Here is an 18995-nt window from a genome sequence, read left to right as displayed (position 1 = left end):
TCCTCCCATGACAGCAACTTCCTTAATTCTTCATTCCTCCTCCTCTGTAGGCATGGAGCAACTCTCTTGTGCAACTGCAGATCAGGGGAAAGGCACAATTTACAAAATATTTTACCTGTTGTGGAGTAAAGAAGCAGAAGGAATAGGATTTCCCCAACCACTGGGGGACTTCAGCCCCTATGGTTGTCTTTTAGTCTTTTCCTTGTCTAATTCATTACCTGTTCTTGACGTTAGCCGGGGAAAGGGGCTGTATATGCCAGACATTTGTCTTTACTTCTCCATTAATATATCTGCATATCCAGTTATATTTCTGTAACCTTCAGCTTTGCAGAATCCTTTGGACTCATCCTGTAATTATTGATGGGGATATAAAAAATAAATATATGTGACATACAATAGCTATCCCTATTTAATATGAATAGACCTGTCAGAATGTTAGGAAGAACCACCTTTGCTTTTAGAATATAGGGGTTTCCTTAAGCATAGAATCATAGAATATTATGTTGGAAGAGACTTCAGGATGTCATCTAGTCCAATCCCCTGCTAAAAGCAGGACCAATCTCAACTAAATCATCCCAACCAGGGCTTTGTCAAGCTGGGCCTTAAAAACATCTAAGGATGGAGATTCCACCATCTCCCTAGGTAACCCATTCCAGTGCTTCACCACCCTCCTAGTGAAATAGTGTTTCCTAATATCCAACCTAGACCTCCCGCACTGCAACTTGAGACCATTGCTCCTTGTTCTATCATCTGCCACCACTGAGAACAGCCGAGCTCCATTCTCTTTGGAACCCCAGTTCAGGTAGTTGAAGGCTGCTATCAAATCACCCCTCACTCTTCTCTTCTGCAGACTAAATAACCCCAGTTCCCTCAGCCTCTCCTCGTATGTCATGTGCCCCAGACCCCTAATAATTTTCGTTGCCCTCCGCTGGACCCTCTCCAATTTTTCCATATCCCTTCTGTAGTGGGAGGACCAAAACTGGATGCAGTACTCCAGGTATGGCCTCACCAGTGCCAAATAGAGGGGAATAATCACTTCCCTTGATCTGCTGGCAATGCTCCTACTAATATAGTCCAATATGCCATTGGCTTTCTTGGCAACAAGGGCACATTGCTGACTCAAATTCAGCTTCTCATCCACTGTAATCCCCAGGTCCTTTTCTGCAGATCTGCTGCTTAGCCATTTGGTCCCCAGCCTGTAGCGGTGCATGAGATTCTTCCTTCCTAAGTGCAGGATTCTGCACTTGTCCTTGTTGAACCTCATCAGATTTCTTTTGGCCCAATCGTCCAATTTCTCTAGGTCATTCTGGACCCTATCCTTACCCTCTAGCATATCTACCTCTCCCCTCAATTTAGTGTCATCTGAGAACTTGCTGAAGGTGAAATTCATCCCATCATCCAGATCATTAATAAAAATACTGAACAAAACTGGCCCCAGGACCAACTCCTGGGGCACTCTGCTTGATACCAGCTGCCAACTAGACATCGAGCTGTTGATCACTACCTGTTGGACCCAACAATCTAGCCTACTTTCTAGCTACCTTATAGTCCAGTCATCCAATCCATACTTCTTTAGCTTGCTGGTAAGTTAAAGAAGTAGGCAAGCAAGCATCCTGAGTGGAGTCTTAAGTAAAAAATCTCAAGTGAATCCACGTGTTCCATAGAATCTCTATGGATAGTAATTTCATGCTCTAATAAGAGTATAACATTATCGACCACTGGACCAGGATAGTGCTAGTGATGATGAAATGCTAAGGGAGATTAGAGAGGCTATCAAAATTAAGAACTCAATAATAGTGGGGGATTTCAGTTATCCCTAAATTGACTGGGAACATGTCACTTCAGGACGAAATGCAGAGACAAAATTTCGTGATACTTTAAATGACTGCTTCTTGAAGCAGCTGGTATTGGACCCCACAAGGGGAGAGGCAACTCTCAATTTAGTCCTGAGCGTAGTGCAGGAGCTGGTTCAAGAGGTAACTATAACAGGACTGCTTGGAAATAGTGACCATAATATAATAACATTTACCATCCCTGTGGTGGGAAGAACATCTCAACAGCTCATCACTGTGGCATTTAATTTCAAAAAGGGGAACTATGCAAAAATGAGGGGGTTAGTTAAACAGAAATTAAAAGGTAAGTAACTAAAGTGAAATCCCTGCAAGCTGCATGGATGCTTTTTAAAGACACCATAATAGAGGCCCAACTTAAATGTATACCCCCAAATTAAGAAACACAGTAAAAGAACCAAAAAAGAGCCACCGTGGCTTAACAACCATGTAAAAGAAGCAGTGAGAGATAAAAAGGCATCTTTTAAAAAGTGGAAGTCAAATCCTAGTGAGGTAAACAGAAAGGAGCATAAACACTGCCAAATTAATTGTAAAAATGTAATAAGAAAAGCCAAAAAGGAGTTTGAAGAACAGCTAGCTAAAAACTCAAAAGGTAATAACAAAATGTTTTTTAAATATATCAGAAGCAGGAAGCCCGCTAAACAACCAGTGGGGCCCCTGGATGATCAAGATACAAAAGGAGCGCCTAAAGACGATAAAGTCATTGCAGAGAAACTAAACAAATTTTTAGCTTCGGTGTTCACGGCTGAGGATGTTAGGGAGATTCCCAAACTTGAGCTGGCTTTTGTAGGTGACAAATCTGAGGAACTGTCACAGATTTAAAGTGTTACTAGAAGAGGTTTTGGAATTAATTGATAAACTTAACATTAACAAATCACCGGGACCAGATGGCATTCACCCAAGAGTTTTGAAAGAACTCAAATGTGAAGTTGCTGAACCATTAACTAGGGTTTGTAACCTGTCCTTTAAATCAGCTTCTGTACCCGATGACTGGAAGATAGCTAATGTAAAGCCAATATTTAAAAAGGTCTCTAGAGGTGATCCCGGCACTTACAGACCGGTAAGTCTAATATCTGCACCGGGCAAATTAGCTGAAACAATAGTGAAGAATAAAATTGTCAGACACCTAGAAGAACATAAATTGTTAGGCAAAAGTCACATATTTCCTGTAAAGGAAAATCGTGTCTTACTAATCTAATTAGAGTTCTTTGAAGAGGTCAACAAACATGCGGACAAGAGGGATCCAGTGGACATAGTATACTTAGATTTCCAGAAAGCCTTTGACAAGGTCCCTCACCAAAGGCTCCTATGTAAATTAAGTTGTCATGGGATAAGAGGGAAGATCCTTTCATGGACTGAGAACTGGTTAAAAGACAGGGAACAAAATGTAGGAATAAATGGTAAATTTTCAGAATGGAGAGGGGTAACTAGTGGTGTTCTCCAAGGGTCTGTCCTAGGACCAGTCCTATTCAACTTATTCATAAATGATCTGGAGAAAGGGGTAAAAAGTGAGGTGTCACAGTTTGCAGATGATACTAAACTGTTCAAGACAGTTAGGACCAAAGCAGACTGTTAAGAACTTCAAAAAGATCTCACAAATCTAAGTGATTGGGCAACAAAATGGCAAATGAAATGTAATGTGGATAAATGTAAAGTAATGCACATTGGAAAAAATAACCTCAACTATATATTCAATATGATGGGGGCTAATTTAGCTCAGGGCTGCCCAGAGATTCAAGGGGCTGGGGCAAAGTGGGAGAGCTGTGGTGCTTTTATTCACCCGGCGGCAGTCCGGGTCTTCGGCAGCACTGAAGGGACCCTTGCTGCTGAAATGCCACCGAAGACCTGGACCGCCGCTGGACCAGAGCTCATGGGGCTCCTGTGGGGCCCGCCGGGGCCTGGGGCAAATTGTCTCACTTGCCCCTTGCCCCGGGCGGCCCTGATTTATCTACAACAAATCAGGCAAAAGATCTTGGAGTCATCGTGGATAGTTCTCTGAAGATGTCCTTGCAGTGTGCAGAGGTGGTCAAAAAGCAAAACAGGATGTTAGAAATCCATTAAAAAGGAGATAGAGAATAAGACAGGAGAATTATTATTTGGCCTGTTATAATACATCATGGTATGCCCACATCCTGAATATTGTATAAACAGATGTGGTTTCTCATCTCAAAAAGATATACTGGCACTGAAAGGTTCAGAAGAAGGTCAACTAAAATGATTAGGGATTTTGGAACGGTCCATATGAAGGAGAGATTAAAGAGGCCTAGGACTTTCAAGTTGGAAAAGAGCAGACTAAGGGGGAATATGATAGAAGGATATAAATTCATGAGTGATGTGGAGAAAGTGGATAGGAAAAGTTATTTACTTATTCCCATAATACAAGAACTAGGGGCCACCAAATGAAATTAATGGGCAGCAGGTTTAAAACAAATAAAAGGAAGTTCTTCTTCACACAGCGCACAGTCAACTTGTGGAACACCTTGCCTGAGGAGGTTGTGAAGGCTAGGACTATAACAGCATTTAAAAGAGAACTGGATAAATTCATGGAGATTAAGTCCATTAATGGCTATTAGCCAGGATGAGTAAGGAATGGTGTCCCTAGCCTCTGTTTGTCAGAGGGTGGAGATGGATGGCAAGAGAGAGATCACTTGATCATTACCTGTTAGGTTTGCTCCCTCTGGGGCACCTGGCATTGGCCACTATCGGTCGACAGGATACTGGGCTAGATGGACCCAGTACGGCCTTCTTATGAGTCCTGTTAATGAAATTGTTGGGATTATTTTGTTTGTTTTTGTTAACTTGGTAGTTAAATTGGTGCTTAAGAAAGTCACTAATAACAGTGGGTTGAGGTTGAGCCATGCACACTGTGGGCAGGTACAATACAAGTGTCCATACATAGGTATTTTTGTTACAGCAGCTAAAATCTGACCTCCTAGCTTTGAGCATCTCACTGGTAAATTCAGACAGTGCCAAGTTGTATGACATGTATGAATGGGGATTAGTATGTGCTCACATTCACTTGTGACATTACATTAGGAATTGGTTTCAGGTCTCCAGAAACAAAAGCCCAAAATGCAAACCCATTGCGTCACCTGGGTTTCAGATGTCAGCCAATGGTTTTTGCTGGTGAATGGCATCTAAAAATGCTTGTAAAAGGCATTTCTTGCTGTGAAGGCAAGAAAAACTACAGCAATTCTATCAGCCATGAAAGAAAGCAGGAAAAGCAGAGCCAAAAAACTGAATAGCTATTTTAAAATGTAAATATGTACTGCATGTGTGTGTAAAGAAATAGATGATAAAGATATCTGCAGTTTGACTCACACTTATAGGGTGGGATTTTGAATGTTGACCCCATTCTGCTACCATTTAAATCCGTGGTAAAATTTCCAGTGATTTCAGTGAAAGCAGTTAGATCAACAATGAGCACCTTTGAAAATCCCACCTATTTTATATGCATATCTCTTTTAGTTGTAGGCAGCAATTAAGGTTACATTCCTGTAGTTAACCAGATTTCTTGTCTATGAACTCTTTTCCATGGCTTAGGTGCCTAAAAAGCACCTGCAATAAATCCATGTAAAGATACCTAAATAAGACCCTGACTTCCTTTGAGAATAAGGCCACTCACCTAGTTTTACAATTTGGGGCTTAACTTCTTAATAACTCTATGCAAGCCTTATACAGTTAAAACTTTCCTTTGGTTTGTGACAGATTGCATCATAAGGGCATATCTAGCACTGTAGCTATACCTAGTTTAATTTTGTACATATTGCTATTTTTTCCTAAGCATCTGAAATATTATACAGTTAATAGAATATTTAGCCTAATATATCAGTAATGGAGGGTGGTTCTTGGGTGAGGCCAGTGTCACTTGCTCAGTCAGCCAGAAAAGAACAACAAAGATGTTGCCAACTGGAGTATTTTTTTAAAGTATCTTTTTAAAACAAAACACCTTTGATGAATTGTACTTGTTGGGTCTATAAAATTCATTCCTGCCACATATTATCACAGGTGTTTGTCTTCAGAACATCAGTGGCCAGGGGACTCAGACAGAGTGGTTTCAGCTGCAGTGAAAATGTGTGTCTTCAGGAAGGACTATATTAGAAGAATGAGCTGTTGATAATCATTGCTGTGTATATGTGGGCAGAGCTGATAGTGGGATAATGTGAACAGAATTTGTCTGTAGGAAGCTATTTATTGATGAATATTTGCTGCGTGTATCCTGTTTGTTGGAAGGGACACTGCTGTTTTCAAAATCAGTGCGTCTGCTCTTCCACTAGTAATAGTTAGGAGTAACTCCTTTTAATCCAATAGAGTTACACCACTATAAACCTGTATAAGTGAGAGGCAAATTAGTCTGATATATTTAAATAAAACGTTGGCTTTACCTCTGTTACTAGTAGTATGTCAGTCATCTAACTTACTTTTCCACTTTGTGTTTGTTTTCTTGTTTCATTTCACTCACACTTTGGACAATAAAAATAGTCTTTCACTTTGATTCTCCTTCACTAGCGTGTTGCTAATGAGTTTGAGTTATGAACATTCTAAAGAAATGTTTAAATCCAAACGATACTGTTTTCACTCAAATTTTTACAAAATCATTGAACCATTTCTCCTCATAGCTCTTGTAAAAACTTATTTGTACAAATTTTGGGCCTAAGGTGACCGTTTAATGAACTCTGAGTGGAAGAAGTCCTTTTGTTTGAACTTTAGCCAGAAGAAGCCTATTTGCTGGTGCTTTTTGAATCAGTTGTTTATCCTGTACTTGACCTTGGCTTACATAATTTGAGCAATAGTCTGATGAAATTGAATCTCATTGAACTACAGGTGTTTAGTTGAGACTTGTAGCTCTAAAATATATTTCCCCTTTAATTCAGCTGCTACACTGATATAGAGCCTGACCCTGCACACACATACTGTTGGATCTAGTGTTTATTACCATGAGCAGTCCCATTGAAGCCAATGTGGCTATTCACAGTAGTAAGCACTGTGGTAGTAAATGTTTGCAGAAGTCCATATGTACAATAATGTGAAATGTTTGAAGAACTAATATTCTCTTGTAGGGACAATTCTTATTTAATACTGTATAAATAAGAGCTGATACTGTTGTTAACAGGGGTGGCTCTAGACATTTTGCCACCCCAAGCACGGAGGGTCCGCTGGTCCCGCGGCTTCAGCAGACCTCCCACAGGCAAGCTGCGGGACCAGTGGACCCTCTGCAGACAAGCCGCTGAAGGCACCCTGCTTGCCGCCCTAGCAGAGACCAGCAGAGCGCCCCCTGCGGCTTGCCACCCCAGGCACGCACTTTGAGCGCTGGTGCCTGGAGCTGTCCCTGGTTGTTAAATTATTTTTAAGTCTGGTTCTTTCACTTTGGAATATCCACCAAAATTAGCAGGATTTAAGAAAGAAATGTAATGCGATATAATCAAGAGTAAAAATGAACTGAAATTTTAAAATGTCATTATCACAGTTGATTTTCCTTCTGCATTACACAGATTTAGTGTTAATGGACTCTTGCTCAGAAAATCCGGGCACATTATCTAACTGGATGTTACTTGATCTATTTTTGTTGCTATCTATGCTCATGGGTCACCTGAGAATACAGGAGTGCCCCTCTGAGCATGGAGTCTTATTCCAAAGATGTTCTGTGATTTTTATACCCCTAGGAGAGTATGATACACTGCCTCCTGGGAAACACTAGCAGTTATAACTGTGATCTTGGTCATGCAAGTAGAAAAGAAGGAAGTAAAAGACCTAGAAAATTATTAGTCACTGCACATCATTTTCATTTCTGGATAAACTGAGAGAATATGTGATAAAATTGGTAATGGGTACAATGCACCATGATCATGGTGTGTAATGAATTGTCATGTCTTATATTTTCATTACAATAGTATTTTTCTGGAAAGTAGTTTAATATGTAACAGCCTCTAAATATGAAACATATACAATAATGTAATTTCAAAATTATACAATTAACTCCGAATCAGAAGACAATGTAGAATGTACCTACTGGGTATGTGTTGGTTGAAACGTGAGGACATATATTATCCTTGACCCTTGTATGAAACTTCCCACTAGCATCAGTGGAAAGTTCTACAATCTGAGGGTACTGTGTTTCTGATCCATAACTAAATGAAGTCAATAGGAGTCTTTTCGTTGACTTCAACTGGCTTTGATTCGGGCCTTCTAAATCCCAGGAAGTTTTAAACTGTTGATTGGTTAAGAATTTTTTCATATTTAATTTTTTTTTTCTTTTAGGAAAACCCTCCTCCTTTTTCTTGCGATATGCATAGCTGTGGGTGCCGCACAAATGCCAGCACAAGGTGAGAAGACTTCCTTATAAGAAAGTATTTGAATAATCTGCCACTAGAGGGGGAAAAAAGTAAATGGCTTCTGGTAGTAATGACCTTAAATCCAGCTGTTCAAAAGTTACTAATCCAAATGTCAGATAGAGTACAATGAGATCATAAGTTCAAATTAACCATTTGGAAAAGATGACCTTTTGAAAATAACTCAGATTTTCTGTCTATGAAATTGCTTACATATTTAACCAAAGTCTTTATAAAAGAGAAGTCTTGTACAGTGAAAAGGCTTTGATTGTGTCGTCATTGTAAGTGGGTGTTCTTGGGGGTGGTGAACTGGGGCTGAGTTACCTTTGCACTTCTTAAGACTTTGCAAGAAAACAAGGGTCTGTAGTAAGTGCTTAATCTAGATGGGCATTATTAGGCAAAAAGTGAAATTTTGCATGTTAGCTTATTTTTGTATTCAAATAGATGTTGGTTAGGAAATAGGGTGGTGTTTTGTTTTGGTCTGTGTGGTGCCCTGGCACTGCCAGATGTGAAGGGTTACATCAGAGACAGTTGAGGAACATGCATCCTAAATTGATGCAAGTTAATGTGTCAAGATGGTAATTTTTGGCTGCCAGTAACGGGTCATGGATAGCACTGAGTGCCTGTCATGTAAATTGCCCTTCACTGTCTAGGCGGCACACTAAATGACTTCACCTTTGAAATAAATGTTCACTCTTGGCTGGTGACTAGACTCACCACAAAGAGAACCAAACCAAACAACTGGAATATGGTTTAAAGAAATGGACTGATTCCTGATTACAGTGTGCTGGAGTCAGTAGGGATGAATCAGCAGCTGAGTACCCTCCTCCCCATGTACCACTTTGCACTGTTACCTATGAGTTGCAATATTTTTCTGTTCTCATTTTCTTTGTGTTGTGTTTTTTGTTCCTGCATGTTTCTTCGTTTCCTTTCTTGCTCTTATTTTTTTCCTCCACTACTTGTTTATTTCTCCCCTGCTCTCTCCATCCTCCCATGGCAACACTGTTTCCCTATTCTCCCATTCAGCAGCATGCTATATGCTGCCTGGGATGTTGCTAATTTCCTAGTGCCGCTCCCAACTGAGCCAAGTTCTGCAACAGAAGAGAAAGAAAGTTTGGCCTTGCAGGCTGAGCCTACAGCCATATATGTACATGGACTGCTCCCTTGGCCAGCTACATTAGGGGCCACCACAGGAACAGGGAGGGAAAGTGGGTGGATTTAAGGAGTCAGCTTCCACTTTTCCTGAAGCAGCAGAAGTGGTAACAGAGACTAGTGATGGGCTTTGCATTATGGAGTGATGGTAGCTGCGCTATAGTTAAGGATGAAGCTAGCTTCCCTTTATATATCCAGTTTTCAACCAACCTCTCCAAACTTCTCCAAAAGATACCAAGTTCCCCCAAAATTTCACATGCCACATGTCATCCCCAGGAGGAAATTTTCTGGGAAGATAGGCAAAATATCAGAAAAAGAGTTTTAAAGTTACCAGACTAGCTTCTCAGCTATAGCCAGAACAGTGCTCCTACCATTAGGAGGTGCAAATGTGCCCTTTGTTGTCCTTGTAAGCAGCCTGATACCCTGAGGGGCTGCTGTGTTAGCTGGGGCTTGTTAGGTGAAGGAATGCCCTGTCTGTGCTCTTTGTGCCAGGAGGGGACTGTGTAGAAGCTACTGTTGCAGCTCTACACTACTCAGAAATGCCACTGGGAAGAGGAAATCCTGCACTGGCTGCCTGAGGAGTTTTAGGACTGATTTGCCTGGGAAAGATTATTTCGTGGTTGGGAATTGTCTGGTTCCCTTAACTGTTAATTTTCAGACTTCTCAACCTTTGGGCTGAGTCTTAAATCCATGCAGGGACTGAAGGTGGCAGGTACAGAGTGTGCTGCATGCTGAGCAGGTATCTCAGCAGGAGCATGTTACACTCTTGCTTTGTGATCTGCCTATAAAACCCTAACTGGCCTTGGACCTGCATACTTCCCAGCCTGCTTGTCTCTCTGCCACAGCTAAGATCAGTGGAAGCACTCAAGCTGACACTCTTTGAGCATCAGGGAGGGAGTTGTTGGCAGGGCATTTTACCTTGCCATTTATCCACTCGTATAGCCCTCTCAGCCTATTAGTTGAGAAACTTTTGGCTTTGGAACTTGCTTCCCACTTGGTCTGAAATCATCCAGGTTTATTAATCCCTAGGGCACACTGAAAAGCTTGCCTTTTACAAGGGATTTGGGGAAGGGGATTTTGCTGAGGAGCTATCATTAGTTAGTTTTCACACCTTTACTTCACTGTAAGTACTATCTAATTCAGTGGTTCTCCAACTTTTGTACTGGTGACCTCTTTCACATAGCAAGCCTCTGAGTGTGACCCCCCTTATAAATTAAAAACCCATTGTTATATATTTAACACCATTAGAAATGCTGGAGGCTCCAGCATGAATTTTGCCTAGCATGTTGTTCTTTGAGATAGTAATATAAAAGGCTGTAAAAAGTAGTTATACATACAAAGTCACTAATTTATAAAAGTTTTCTGCTTTAAAACATATGTGGGTTATTTTAAATAGGAAAAGGCATCAGGACATATTGAGATGCCCATGCCTGCAAAATTTCAGTTCCTAAAAATCTCTCTTTAAGAAGTCGCTTATATGTATGGTAGATTGCAGAATGATTTGTGAGGAACCATATTGTGAAAGAGAAAATTGCTTAGATTTCTCAGAATCCAAAAAAATTCAAAGAAAGAAGCAGCAAAATGTCAGACAATTCAAGCAGCCTATCCCTGTGTCAAACTACATAGCAGATCCAGAGACAGTACTAAGCTGCTCACAAAATTATCTAGGGAGTTTGCCAAAGATTAGATGCCACTCATTAAGAATATCTTAGTACCTGGTTTCTGATTGATATATTGAAAGGAGAGGGTATATTGGTAGTTATTCTGCCAAACATCATGTTTCTGGGTGGAGTAATTAATATGCATTCCCTCCTCTCTTCTTACAAGGCAGCTATGCACACATTTCTTGAGAAGCAATGCATTGTGTACATGTCCTTGTATGTACCGGGCCTAAGCCACAAGTCAGTCTGGGGAACTCTGCATGCACAACCCACAGGTCTAATTGGTACTCACTGCCAGGGCCGGCTCCAGGCACCAGCATTCTAAGCTGGTGCTTGGGGCGGCATTCTGCAAGGGGCAGCAGTCCCTGTTGTTTTGCCCCCAAGCAGCGCGCCGAATTGCCGCTGTGGGCAGCGGGGGCAGTCCGTGTGCCATTAGGATGGCAGGCGCATTTCCGTGGTGAGGGCAATTCGGCTGCAGCTTCTATGTTTAGCTGTCCGGGGCGGCTTCAGCTAAACATAGAAGCTGCCACCGAATTGCCACCGCCACGGAAACGCGCCTGCCATCCTAAGGGCACACGGACTGCCCCGCCGCCCACAGCGGCAATTCGGCGCGCTGCTTGGGGCAGCGAAAATTGTAGAGCCGGCCCTGTTCACTGCTCCACTTAGTCCACTGGGTCTCAAGCATCAGTCAGAGGAGTGCTCCCCATGTTAACGAAAACCTGATGCAGCATAGGGAGTGCTTAGCAACTGGACTTGCACAGTGATGTTGAGCTGGTCAGTCGCATTTACCCACTGCAGAGTTGACCAAACAGCTAGAAGGGTACATTCCTGCATCCTAGGAGGGCTGAAGTGGGGAGGACACCCCAAGTAGCTCATCCTCTAGAGTAACCGGACAGCAAAAGTGAAAAATCGGGATGGGGTGGGGGGTAATAGGGGCCTATATAAGAAAAGACCCAAAAATTGGGACTGTCTTTATGAAATCGGGACATCTGGTCACCCTATCTTCCTCACAGCTCCCACAAGTGGCAGGGATAGCAAAAAGAGATAAGAGAGACACAGGTGTTGGAACTAAAGGTACTGGGGGTGCTGAAACACCCCCTGACTTAAAGCAGTTTCATCATACCCAGGGTTCACAGTTTGGTTCAATGGCTCTCAGCACCCCCACTGTACAAAATGTGCCAGCCCTCCTGAAGGTAGGATGGAAATGCAGAGCCATAAAACAATCAGGGTGTTGTATGCTGACAATGCTACATAGTGATTGCTGCAGTTTATATGTCACTGTTGCCACACAACACTGCAGTTTCAGTCTCTTGTGCTGTCATTATTTGGGGCTGATTATATATGATTATATATCTGCTGGTGAACTGGGCATCCAGGTCACCTGACTCCCAATGCGGTGCCTAGAGCTGGTTGAAAATTTTCTGGCAATGTATTTTTCAGTGGAAAATGGCTTTTTGGTGGAGGTTTACATTTTGACATGTTAACATCCATTTCTGGCAATTTTTTGGAGTTTTAGATGAAAAACACAAAAAAACTTTAAATTTTGCAGTTTTCAGTGATTAAAAACTGGGGGGAGGGGCTGTTGGTTTTTCAGTGGGCTTCACTACTATTGGTGGATGGTGCCACAAAGGGATAGGGAAGAGAGAGAGCCAAAGTTTATTCCACCCCTCTCCCCCATACCCCCAGTGATGGAACAACTCAATGAATTTTGCAGGGCATTAGGGAAGAAGGAGAGAAGCATCAGGCTGCAAAAGCCATAGCAATTTGTGTGACAAATATGCTCTTATTTACTGGGTAAAAGAGTAAGTGAAGACAGATGATGTGCAGACATACATAAGGGAAAACAACTGACCTTTAATGGGTATAGAAAAATAATGGCTTTCATAATGGGGAAAGAGTTCAGAGGATTACATGTCCCTAAAACCCATGATGAATTGTGAAAGCTAAAACCAAACTTAATATATTCAAAAGCGACCAAAATACCCACACACCTGACCAGAAATCAAATACTCAGAACAGTTTGTAGCTGCATGTTAGGACATAGACAGTGTAAGTATGGCAGTATAGTTGGGATGATTTGTTGCTACTTAATCTTTTGTGTCATTTTTTTTTCATTCTGCGCTTACTTTGTGTTTAGCCCTCTCCTGAGCTATCACTTGTTCAGAGGGAACTAGTATATTGCGGGTGTAAAAAACATTTATGCTTTCTTTTTCACAAGGATCTTTGGTTCTTTTCCTTTTTCCATTATTCTTTTATGATGGAATTAGAGAGATTCTTTTTTCCATTCTTTGAAACAAGAAAAACTAAATGTATCCTGCTTTTGAGTCTCAGCAAACTAAGAGAATAGCTTCTAAAAACTCTTGGAGCATCAGGTACTTTTCAAAATAAACAGAATGAGGAACCAAGAATTGAGCACAATTTCTCTACGGTTGTTGGCACAGATACTAACATGATTTTCACTCCCACTCACGCTGACTTTAGAAAGTTTGTGTGCTGCGGATTTCAAGTGTCTCAGCAAACAGTCCATCTTTTAGCTCACCTTTACTGTGATGTCCATGTTTACTCTTCTCATTTACTAAAATGACAACCAGATTCACCAATGACATTTCCACCCATACAGTTTATTGAGAAAAATGCCATAAAATGAAAATGAATATTATTTGTTTTAGAAATCATAAGGATGAAAACACGGCAAGGTTACAGTACTCATGTTGATGGATAAGGATATTTAACTTGGAGCTTTGCAGTCACAGGATGCTTGCCATCTTAGATCTTTCTCCATTTAATATGCAACATGACTGCTGCTCATTATCTTATTTATTCATAATTTCTTTTAAAGCTCTGTAAACTGAAATCTTTGAGTCATCCACCAAATAGTCTTCCCATACTACCTCCCCCCAATGTATCACAATAACCAGCTAGAAGAATAAACTCTAGAGGTGGGAGTGCAGCTCAAATTCCATGACCCTTCAGTTCTTCACCTATTAGGTTCCAGTTGAAGTGATGGATTTTTGTGATTTGGGCACACATACTGAACTGTTAAGACCACAAAACTCATTCCCACAGGCAGTGATGAGCTCCCAAAATCCTAATAACCAGTTCCCTACTGGGTCCTCAGCAGCACTTCAGTGGTGGGAGGGTGGGCAGGGTTTTCACTCACTCCGGGTTTGTGGTGGCATTTTGGCAGCGGGTCCTTCACCCGGAGCGAGTGAAGGACCTGCTGCCAAAGTGCCACCAAAGACCCGGTAGGGAACCATGCGGTGAATACAAGCCCCATGTGCCTGTCTCCCCCACCCATCCGACTCCAACCCATGTCCTGCCACCCCAACTACCCCCCTCAGAACCCACAACCCATCAACTCCCCCACTCCTTGTCCCTGACTACCCCCTCCTGAGACCCTCCACCCTAACAGCCCCGCAGGACCCAACCCCTTACCCAACTCACCTCGCTCCCTGTCCCCTGACTGCCCCGACCCCATCCACCACCACCCCGACAGACCCCTGGAACTCCCACGCCTATCGAACCCCACCATTCCCCGTCTCCTGACCATCCCCCCAGAAACTCCACCCCCTCCAACTGCTCCCTGCCCCTTATCCAACTGCTCCTCCCAGCCCTGGCCCGACCCCCTTACCATGCTGCTCAGGGCAGCGTGTATGGATGCTGTGTGGCCCGCTAGAGCTTGCAGCCCCACCCCCTTACCATGCTGCTCAAAGCGGCAGGATCTGCAGAACTTCCCAGAGCACTGGCGCCAGCAGTGTGGTGCGCTGGGGCTCTGCGAAGGCTGGGGAAGCAGGGGAAGGGCTGGGGGAGCATCCCCAGCTGGGAGCTCAGGTGGGCTGGACAGGATGGTCCCATGGGCCAGATGTGGCCCACGAAGTTTGCCCACCTGCTGGCCCATTTAACAACCGGTTCTACACCGTCTTCTAAATTTAACAACCAGTTCTTGCGAACCGGTGCGAACCGGCTCCATCTCACCACTGCCCACAGGCCACTGAATAGCCATCATGAAGTAATAACTTTTGGTCATTGATCTGGGGACGAAAGGGTCTATATCCTATTACAAATCCTCTGAGCTATCTAGTCAACCAATATGGGCCAGATTCTGGCTTGTTCTTAAATGGTTGCACCATAGTGGGAGTGGGGGCATATAAGGAGCTGTGGTCCCCCTTCCACAGCCCATGCAAAGGCCAGTGTAATCCCTGCACTCTGGATCTACTCCTTTGGTGGTGCACAGTACCCTAAAGAAGCCAGGGCCAGAGCTTCATTTTTCCCTCCCCATGCCAAACACAACACGCACTGGCCAATGGAGCAGGCTGGCTGCCGTGGAGGGAGTATACTGCACCCAACTAAGGAGTGTGGCAGCAGACAAGTAGCCTCTAAGCTCTGGAAGAAATTCTGGCTCTTTGAAGCACAATGCCTCCTAGTGTTTCCCTAGGGCAGTGTGGCACCTCACAGCACTGCTGTCCCTTTCTCTGGGCTAAGTGTATCTGACACAATCAAGCTCTGTGATAATACTGTGCTGATGCATTTTTAAGAGGGAAGCTCTTAGCTAGCTTATTGAGGGCCTCCTTCTGTGCTGTATTTCTAAAGGCAATAGGATTGTATTAAGTCCATCAATGTCATCTTTACATTTGAACTGCCTGACTTTGGGCAGTTGTGTTATTACTTCAGAAGGAGGTACAGTATTTTTAATGGACAGTGATTTAAAAAAATAATTAATAGCCCAGTTTGTTTGAGCCATCTCTGATTTATCCTTCAGTGCTGATCCTTCTGACAAAGTCCATGGTTACGCATGTCATTTTGCAAACACAAACACAATCCATCACAAACATAAGGTGTTTATAGCGTTAAAATGCGCCATTTAGGCTCAGCCTGGAAGAAGGAGGACACTGCCCTTGGGGGTAGCACCAAACCTTTTGTAGGGTGCAATTTGTTCCATCCTGTGCAGCCAACTGCCTCAGCTGGCCACTGTGTAGAGGGATCAGAGCCATGGCTGCTGCCTCCTTTGGGGTGTCATTTCCTCAGGGGAGCACCTGCACTCCCCAGAGCATAGGAACTATAATTTTACCTGGTCTTTGCAAGAGCAATGCAAGTACTTCTTCCCCCTGTGCACACATGTCATGACTAAGCAAAATCTAGCCCATGGCAAATCATGATTTTTCATTACCAGATGCATTAAATTTGGCAGTTGCATAGCAATCAAGTATTTGCTATTAGTTTATGATGGATTAAAATACAGCCTGGATAAATTACCACATATACTTGTTTATTAGCCCAGTTGTTTATAAGCTGACCCCCCAAGATGGATAGGTAAAAATAGCAAAAACTGTAAGACACTTTCATAAGCCAGCCCTATATTTCAGGGGTTGGCAAACTTTGGCTCCTGGCCTGTTAGGGTAAGCCGCTAGTGGGCCTGGACTTTTTGTTTACCTGGAGCATTCACAGACATGGAGCCCCTCAGCTCCCAGTGGCCGCAGTTCGCTGTTCCCAGCCAATGGGAGCTGCGGGATGTGGCAGCACTTCCCGCAGCTCCCATTGGCTGGGAACGGTGAACCGTGGCCACAGAGAGCTGAGGGGCTCCATGCCTGTGAACACTCCAGGTAAACAAAAGGACAATGTATTAGATATACAATTCAATGATTCCATACAGTTTAAAATCATCACATTTTGGTGTAGACTCGTTTATAAGCTGACCCCCACTCTTTGATGTGTCACTTTTTTACCAAAATATTTGGCTTATGAATGCATATATACGGTAATTACTTTGTGGCATCCTAAGAAATTGTCAGGTATCTAAGATTTTCTCCAAAGATATGCTTTCCGTTGCCCTGGTCTGTGCTGGCTACCTGTCAGCACAATCCTGGCACTACTGCAAACTCTCTAACATGACTAGAACCACTGCAAGGTGTGTAATTAATTTTCAAGCTGTACAGTGCACTCAGGTTTATGCTTTTTGTTCCAATTTTTAAAACACTTCCAAGGAAATCTCCAGCTTTTTTGTATTATCTTTAGAAACTGAGCCAAGATGTGTCTATTCTTAACATTTGCTACTAATATGCTCAGTAAACAGAGAGTGGGAGAGCTGGAAAAGGAAATCTCATATTGTGAATATCCATTTGTTTCAATTGCTGTCTTTTAATTTTATTTGTAGCTGTGCCTCCACTTCCTTAACCTTGGCAGAAATCTTTAGCCTCCACTGGCCACTCCCAATTTCATTTAAACCACTTAATAGTTAAAAAGCCTCAGCTTTATTTACATCATGCAAACACAAATTACATAGCACAAAGTACCCTCTGCCAAAATACGATGGAAAATGTTAATCTCTCCCCAGTCAGGGGTAATAGCTTGGTCCCACTGTTGGATACCAAACAAATTCAACCAGAGGCCTACTCTCTCATCTCTATTAATTGATCAGAATATATTCATCCTCTGGGAGGAAATAGGCTTTTATTCCCCACTCAGGGCCAAAAGTAGTTTGTACAGCAAGGATCCTTCTTAAGTGACCCACACAGTTGTAGTAGCAATCTCGTGAGTGCTACATGTTAATGGATTACAACATTTTTCTCTCTTCCACTATAATGCAATCCTAGTTTAAATCATTTCTGTATAGCTGCAGCCTCTTGATCAACAGAAAGGATGGGGCAGGATGGGGACTTTTTAGCCTACGAGCTAAATGATGGAGAGCACTGGCACTTTTGTCCTGCTGATTCCCCTCCCTTACCTGGCCTATTTCTCCTTTACACGGTCAGAGTGCTTCTGCATGGTTTACCTTCTTTATGCCCTTTATGAGTAAACTCAGCAGAGGAAGAGGAGTACAAACGTTGTCATTGAGCCGTCACCCTTTGTTCCTCTGGGGAAATCTTTATTTTCTTCTTCCTCTGACTGTCCCGTGGCACAGATATCTGCAGCTGAGGGCTATCTCATTCCTTCTAAGCCGGCCTCATTACTGCGTGGTGGGTGGAGCATCCTGATGGAATGGCAGCAGCTCTCCTCCTCACGTATCAAATGCAGCATATCCACAATACACTCAATATCTCCGCTATCAGGCTTACCTCTCTGCCTAACCGGAGGTTCCCTTATTGTACTTGGTGAGCTGTTGCTGTGCTAATATGTTGGTCATCTGTCTTTAACAAAATTCTACCTTGTCTTTTCAATAATGCAATTTATGCCACAGGGTAAAGCATTGTAGCATAGGTGGTTAACAGAAAAAAGTGCAGCATGTTTTATCTAATTTAAAAGAAGTATTTTAAAGGAGGGTACTGTGGTGCTATGTAAGTAATCCTTGACCTCTTGCCAGCTTGAAAGTGGCAGATTACTAGTGAGGATGTGAATTTAGAGTAAGTGGGGATTCTGCTTTCAGTCTGTTGGAAAATGGAGAGAGGACAGGAGTTGGGAACTGTTCCATTTTGTAAATTAGCTGCTTCATGTTTTAAGTTTTGGGAGCTTGTTGGAGTGTAAAATGCTGTGAGAGTGTTCTCACCAAGTCGTAATCCCACTGTAGTACTGGGAATATATGTACATGGACAGTTCTCAATCTCCATGCTATACAGCAGCAGGAGTTATGGCTGGGGAGAGTTCTTGGCAACATGCCTGCAGTGGGGGTCATTCTGTCAAAGCCAGGGGAGCGTAAGGCCAGAACCAAAGTGGAAGCATGGGTCCTCTCTGCCTCAATTCCTGTCAAATTTGGGAGTGGGACTTTTGCAAAGAGGGAAACTCCCCCCGACACCCATAGGATAATGATGTGCATGGTGTGTGGGGCTGTCTCTATGAAGGAATCATCACACAGGTTCCTCCCCTCATAGTACCTCCTGTGGGTGAACCGAGTGAGGAGACAAGCTGGTGTGGTAAACGTCTGTCCCAAATCTGGACCTTAGCGTACAAAATCTGGGTGCTTACTGTGAACCTCCCCAAGCTTATACCCAGCGTGGATCTTATTTCGCTGCCACCAGATAGTATTGAGGCTACTATCAGCCTGGGTTCCCCCAAATTCCTTGGGGGGGGAC

General features: G+C 43.0%; 1 protein-coding gene across 1 annotated transcript in view; it reads left to right on the top strand.

Annotated features, from left to right (window-relative positions):
- Window positions 1–18995, top strand: part of COL24A1 (collagen type XXIV alpha 1 chain) — a 240624-nt gene that overhangs the window by 9024 nt on the left and 212605 nt on the right. The window contains exon 2 of the mRNA XM_032779279.2: window positions 8109–8173. Coding sequence (XP_032635170.1) covers window positions 8109–8173 — 65 coding nt within the window. The remainder of the gene's footprint in view (window positions 1–8108; window positions 8174–18995) is intronic.

Source organism: Chelonoidis abingdonii, chromosome 7, assembly GCF_003597395.2.
Source record: "Chelonoidis abingdonii isolate Lonesome George chromosome 7, CheloAbing_2.0, whole genome shotgun sequence".
Lineage (NCBI taxonomy): Eukaryota > Metazoa > Chordata > Testudines > Testudinidae > Chelonoidis > Chelonoidis abingdonii.
Note: the sequence above shows the minus strand (reverse complement) of the source record. Positions and strands in the feature narration are given on the sequence as shown.